The following is a 7,104-nucleotide window of genomic DNA, read 5'->3' as shown; positions in this document are numbered from 1 at the left end:
GAATCGTATCCAACTCTCTTGCCACTTGGGCAAATAAATTTTCAAGACATCTCGAGCTTACTGATATTTGCCCTCTCTGTGGTGTGGAACGAGAAGACGGGTTCCATGCGTTGTGCAGGTGCCCTCTCGCCAGAGAATTATGGCATGCCATGGCCCAAGACTGGCCAATTCCAAAGGTGGAGAGTATCGCCAATGACGGACCGGAGTGGCTCTTCACTCTTCTGGATCCTCTCACGGACAGGGTGCGTATGGTGGTCCTCATGACAATGTGGCGGGTGTGGTATATCCGAAATGAAATTACACATGACAAGGTTCCTCCACCTACAGAAGTGTCCCGCAGGTTCCTTCATGGGTATATTAACTCTTTGCTTTGCATACGTCAATTCCCACAAGCTGATTTGGACAAGGGGAAAATGGTGCTGCATGATGAAGGACGCTACACCCATACAAAAACTGAGACACGGCCAGAACTACAGTGGGAAACCCCACCACCGGGCTGGGCAAAACTGAGCTCTGACGGGAGCTACGTCCCGGCCACCGGCGCAGCTGGCGGAGGCATGGTTCTGAGGGGTGCAGGAGGAGAGATCATGTTCACCGCTTGCAGAGAGATGCTCACATGTGGTAATAGCCTCCAAGCTGAGCTAGCTGCATGCAAGGAAGGCCTGATGTTGGCATTACAGCGGACTGACTTGCCCATCAAGGTAGAGCTAGATAGTGCTGAAGCGATCTCGATGCTGACGGCACAATCCGAGGATCGGTCACAGTTACTGAGTTCTTGTGGAGGAGATTCGTAGGATTGCAGCAGATGACTCCAGGGAGATTTCTTTTACCCATATTAGTCGTTCACAAAATAAAGTTAGTCATGTGTTCGCTGCGTATGGTCGTAGTACCCCACGCACAGCAGTTTGGTTGCGTTCGGGTTTGGATTTTATTGTAAACTTGTGTAAGGCTGATAAGCCTCCTTGAGTAATGAAAATCTTCCTTTCCCCCGCAAAAAAAAAGATGTGCTAGCTGAGAAAAAGTTTAATCCCTCAAAATTATTGAATTTTGAGGATAGGGAGAAGGTTTGGGAATTAAGTTTAAGTGAAATGCTACAGATGCTATTAGCTCTGATGGTTAGACTCATCAACCCCCCTTTAGCTCCCGCTAATGTGCCATTGCATACGGACGTGGTATATTGTGCCACATTAACCCTATTTCTTTTAGTTTGCTTTGTACTTCCTTCATCCAAAAATAAGTGTCTTTGATTTAGTATAATTTTGACATTTTCTCCTACTTCATCGATGAAAATTAGCTCCCAACTACTTATTCATCTCAAAAGAATTTAAAGGACTTAAGCTATGAAGGAACTACGAGAAGAGCAAGTCAAGCTCCTCCGTTGGCAACATTTGCCCTATTAGAGAAGCATCCTTCATTGCACCACTGAATATAAGTAGGGTCAATGTTATTTGAGGGATGAGCACATGCCTCTTTGCCCTTGCTTCAACTATATACTTTTTTTTGCGGGTGCTTCAACTATATACTTATTTGTGATGTATTTGAGAGAAACAATATACATGCAAGATTTTAAGAAAATTTACAAAGACTATGTACATATTTGAAAACAATATTTTCGTCCATCTAGAAAAATCAAAAGATTACGGAAACACTAACGCCCACACATGTGGGCGTTTGCATCCCGCCCACACGCGTGGATCCGCGTCCGTTTGTAGGTGCACGAATCTTGGCATGTTTGTGGTGCTACGTAGGACTGGGCTGGTGTGTGGGCATTCACCCGGTCGCCCACACGTTTGTTTCACCATACGGAGGGGCTGGTGTGTGGGCGTTTAGCAGTTCGCCCACACACCAGTTTTCACTCATGCACACGGGCTGGTGTGCAGGCATTTGCCATCTCGCCCACACGCCCGTTTTCTCTCCCACACCCAAGTTGCCAGTTGCCATGCGTTTTGCAGTGTACATGGCAACTGCCCTAGTGTGCTTGTAAGCAGATGGCAACTCTCTTTTTTTTTACCCGAACATGTCAGTTGCCATGTGTTTTGCAGGGTACACGGCAACTGCCCCAGTGTGCTTGTAAGCAGATGGCAACTCTCTCTTTTATCCGAACATGTTGTTTTGCCATGACTCTTTGTAGCGCTACACGGCAACTGCCTAGTGTTAGTAGGTGACAACTCCTAAGGTTTTCAAATCATGGCAACTGTAGTAAACCAGACCATACATGGCAACTGCTTCGTGTTAGTAGGTGGCAACCTCTAAAGTTTTCAAATCATGGCAACTATAGTAAACCAGACCATACATGGCAACAGCTGCAGTTGTCCAAAATGGCATCTGTCACTTGACCTGAGATGGCAACTGCAGTTGAGCAACCATGGCAACTGTAGTTGTCCGACATGACAACTGTAGTTTAGCGACATGGCAACTGCAGTTAAACGGACATTGAAGAGGGTCCGGACCATGGCAACTGCGGGGATGCGTGGTGACTGTCATGCGGGGCGTGCGGGACCTTGAGGTAGGTGGCTGAGAGAGATCGTGTGGGTGTTATGCATTTTGCCCACACGTAGGCATGTGAGAGGGGCCGTAAGAAAAAAACGAGACGTGTGGGCGCTAGTTGTTTTGCCCACACATAAGTGTGTGGGCTGGTCCTTTTAGACACCACACAAAATGTGCGGGCAAACCCCTTAATGCCTACACGTGTGGCAGTTATCGTCGTCCAAAGATTAAACCTCCTGATTGTTGGGCAATTAATTAGGCTTTGTTGAAACCCGTTATTCACTTCGTTTCTTCTCCGGAAAAAGGTCATGGAAGGCACATGTCCTCACACATGCGCACTGGTGTCGCCTTTCACCCTCCCTGCCCACTTGCTACAATAGCATTCCTCTCTCACCCTTGGTTTAGCTCGAATAAACTAGGAAAAATATGTCCAGCAGAATTAACTTATTAGCTCCATACAAAAGCTGAAAAAGGCTTCGGTCAATGAGTTCCAATCCTATGAATTTCCTTTTCTTCAGTACACAACACTACATGGACCGACTCCTCTAGCGATATTTTTCCTCTGGTTTTCCTCTGTGAGTTTTGGTACGTTTCCCCCTGGCTTTTAGGTGTTTCGTTACTTTTGCTCCAGGTTTCGACTACTTATCCTATTCATAACAAAAAGTTAAATTGGCCGAGCCTAAGATGGAGGGGATGTGCGCCGGTTGCAAAAAAAAAAAACTATAACAGGCGCTTAAGGCATCAAATAGGGGTTGGGACAGCGCCCCTGCCCCTGACACGATAAAAGCAAGACAAAAGAGCAGCCCAGCCCCAGTTTGTCTATATGACCGATTTAACACGGAACAAGCAACACTGCACAAATCTTGAAGCAACAATGACCTAATGGTCAAAGAGTTGACTATGACTTGGCTAAAACTCAGTGACTTAAGTTGTTCAGTTACGAGGGTCTGTCCATGCATGCTAAGATTGCACTTTCTGCTAATTAAGTATGGTTCAGATGGGAAGGTTCCTTGTGGTGGAACCGGTCCATCAGAATTCAAATCCTACACTTGGTACTTGTGCTTCCATTTTCCTAAAAGGAGAGATTCCTAGTGAGTACGAGGCATATGTGGTTGTTTCATTAACAATATTGTTAAGTCTCAGTTGACTAAGACTTTATTAAGTCTCAGTCGATGTTATATCTGTCGGATCTTACATTAAGATCCGTGCAAAAAAATCATTTTTTCTTTTTCTCTCTTACATGTTATGTCAATTGACTGAGACTTGGTTAAATCTCAGTCGACTGAGACCTAGCCACACTCTCTTCATTAATTTTAAGATGTTGTTCCGGTTTAATATCTCAGAGGTGTTTATAGGGATAACATGTGCATGTGGGTGTTCATAGCGGTGATGTGCATGTTTTTGAGCATTTGTACTACTACCTATGTCTGGTTTATTGGTCCCTTTCGTATTTTGTGTCCAACTTTGACCATAGGTTTGACTAACAAATTATAAATTATATGTCACAACACTTATATTGTTAGATTCATATTTAAAAAAGGTTTCCAATGATAGTATTTTTTGGGTCTATAACTTATTTTTTGATAGTTAAATCAAAGGTCAAAGTTGCACCCGCAACAAAAAAATGTTACTTTTTTCTTTTCTTTCGAAGACGTAGTCCGCCTCCGATAGATGTGAACGAGGTGGCCTTGTGCGGCCGGCGATCTATCGAGTTGGCTTGCCTGCCCCGATTACCATGCACAGCAAGCATCCTTTATTTTTATTTTCTTCACCTCCATAGCTAGCTTCCCTCCAAATCCATTTACCCCCCCCCGCACAAAGATCCCTTAACCTTTCCTCACACATGACTCCATGAATGTAGCTACACGTCTTCTTACACATGAATGCATTCCAAGAACGTACGCCGGAGTAATCCATCCTAAGATTTCCTCCGTTTACAAGTTTCGATTCGAATAAACAATACATACTCTTACATCCATCACCATGCCATGCCAAGCACCTAAATATATACACGACGCATCATGCCAACCTTCCCAACTCAGCAGCTCACCTCCCTCGGTCACAGTTCACGACACCATCAACCGACCAATCCACCATCCATCGCAACGTCCACCACGATTCCCTGCCTACGCTTCCTCATGGCGGCCGCCACCAACACCAAGCCGAAGCGGCAGCATCCGGCACCGGTCGTGGACCCCAAGTTCGAATGGGCGGACAAGGCCGGCACCTACGTGCTCCGCCTCAGCCTCGAGGGGTTCAAGAAGGGCGACTTCAGGGTGCAGGTGGACGGCGCCGGCAGGCTCACCGTGAGCGGGGCGAGGCCGGGTGCCACCCCGGGCTCCTTGCACAAGGTCTTCCAGCTCCCGTCTACCGCCAGCCTCGATGACATCGCCGGCCGCTTCGAGTCCGGCGTGCTCACGCTCACCGTGCCCAAGCGCGCGTACTCTGGTGTCCCCGCGCCGACGAGCATCGAGGAGATTAAGAGGGATAAACCTGGTGTGGCCAAGGAAGACGTCAGGCCGCCGCCAACCAAAGACGTCGACGGCAGCGATAAGAAGGCGGCCAGCGGCGACGACAGCACCACCAAGCCTAAGGAAGAGATTGCCAAGGAGGAGGATGTGTCCAACAAGGCCATGGACGAGGCCACGAAGAATGCTCAACAGCAGAAGCAACCGGAGGAGGCAAGCAACCACAAACAAGAGGAGCAAAAGCTAGCACCAGAACCAGAGGCGAAGAAGGAGCAAGAAGTGAAGCCTGAGGCTCCCGAAAAGCCGGCGCCGGAGCCGGAGGTTGCCATCGACGAGAAGGACAAAGCGGTGGTTGACCAGGAGAGCCTGGCGGCGGGCGTGAGACGGCGCATCGAGGAAGAGAAAGCCAAGGCTGCGGCCGCTGCCATGGAAGCCAAAGCGGTGCTGGAGAAGAAGGCCACGGCGTGCAGCGGCTGGAAGCAGCGCGTGGCAGGGGGGCTGGAGCAGCTGACAGACATGAAGTGGGCTGACAGCGTGGTGGAGAAGGCAAGGAACAACAAGGAGGTGGTCGCCATCGCCATCGCTGCTTTCTCGCTCGGCTTCTTCGTCTCTCACAAGTTATTCAGGAAGTGAGCACCACACATACAAACAATGGGTGAATATGTGCTGGAGTGAAAATATATAGTTGTGTGATTAAAGTGTACAGACATAACAGAACAAACATGTAAATACATTTGTGCAAGTAAATTAAAGTACGTACACTGACACTACAAACATAAAGTCAATCATTATATCTTGGCTACAACCGAAGTAGGCGAAATCTTGGCATTTCCATTGGCGAAATCTATCAGAGATTACAATACTCGTGGCACATACGGAGCAAAACTCTCCTACAGTTTATATGTACATCTAAAACATGTTTTAGAGCACCTGCACCTAGGCCTTTTTATCTAGCCATTTATTTCCTGCATCGTGATTCGTGTAAGTTTTCTTTTTTGTTTCTCTCATATAGAACATGTCTTGTAGTTCAAATCTTTGCAGAACAACAAAGTTTTCTAACTAGAATTTAGGATAAAACTTTTACATTTTTTGGTCGAACATAAATATACAAAATAAGTTTTGTTTGATTAAAAAAAATCCTATTTTCAGTATTTATGTCAAACCAAAATTTCTGAAAGATTTATCCTAGATTCTAGTTAAAAAGCTTTGCCGCGGTGCAAAGGTTTGAACTTCAAAACATGTTCTATATGAGAGAAGTAAAAAAGAGAAAATTTCATGTAGAAAGTTAGTTGTGTCGCACATATCTTAAAGCGACATTGAAGAGTCAGAATAGCAGGGCCGGGGTGTAGGTGCTCAAAAAATATGTGTCTGTATGTACATATATCCATGGTTGTCGGCTGGCCATCACCGTTTGCGATGATTCATTGCATTTGGGATCATGCCTTCATGCCACTAGGAGAAGGAAGAGGAGAAAAACCCCATTTACACAAAAAAGTGCTCAAACCATGGCCCATGGTGGGCGAATTTTGCCTACGTTCTCGACTCCTTCATTGCACGTGTACGTCTTGCTCGTTAAGACTCTGTCATATTACTTTTGTGGATCTTGAGTCCAAGACCTTAGCTAGCTCATGGACATTGTCTTGTGCCGAGCAATCGTTGTTGTCCGTGTCAAGGAAGAAGAAAGGAGAAGGAAGACAAAGATGATGAGAGGCTTCCATGTGGGGTCAAGTTGGTTTCTGAGAAAAAGTTTAATTCCCCAAAAACAATGACTTTTGGGGATAAGCAGAAGGTTTGGGGATTAAGTTTAACGGGTCAGCTAGAGATGCTCTTAAGTCCGATGGTTGGAAAATTTTCCTTTATTTCAGAAGATCTTCATGAATTTCAAAATTGTTCCCAGATTTAAAAAAAATCATGAATTTTTTTAAGAATTCTAGTATTTCTAAAAATGCTCTAAATTTGAAAAAAGACCCTAAATTTCAAAAATATTCCCTGATATAAAAAAACATGTATTCGCAGTATGTTCTTGGATTTCAGAAAATGGTCTCAAATTTCAAAAAAGTTGACACATTTGAGAAATGATCCCACGTTTCAAAAAAAGTCCATGTTTAAAAAAAATCTTGAAATTAAAAAATGAGAAAATAAGGAAAAA

The 7,104-nt window shown here is 45.4% G+C and overlaps 1 protein-coding gene across 1 annotated transcript; it reads left to right on the top strand.

Annotated features, from left to right (window-relative positions):
- Positions 1-4,534: 4,534 nt before the first annotated feature.
- LOC123154709 (RNA polymerase II degradation factor 1) lies at positions 4,535-5,722 on the top strand. Its single transcript, XM_044573362.1, has one exon. It carries the CDS (start codon positions 4,626-4,628, stop codon positions 5,586-5,588), a length of 963 nt encoding a protein of 320 aa, XP_044429297.1. The 5' UTR covers positions 4,535-4,625; the 3' UTR covers positions 5,589-5,722.
- The last annotated feature ends 1,382 nt before the right edge of the window (positions 5,723-7,104 follow it).

The sequence above is a fragment of the Triticum aestivum genome, chromosome 7A (genome assembly GCF_018294505.1).
Source record: "Triticum aestivum cultivar Chinese Spring chromosome 7A, IWGSC CS RefSeq v2.1, whole genome shotgun sequence".
Classification (NCBI taxonomy): Eukaryota; Viridiplantae; Streptophyta; class Magnoliopsida; order Poales; family Poaceae; genus Triticum; species Triticum aestivum.
Note: the sequence above shows the minus strand (reverse complement) of the source record. Positions and strands in the feature narration are given on the sequence as shown.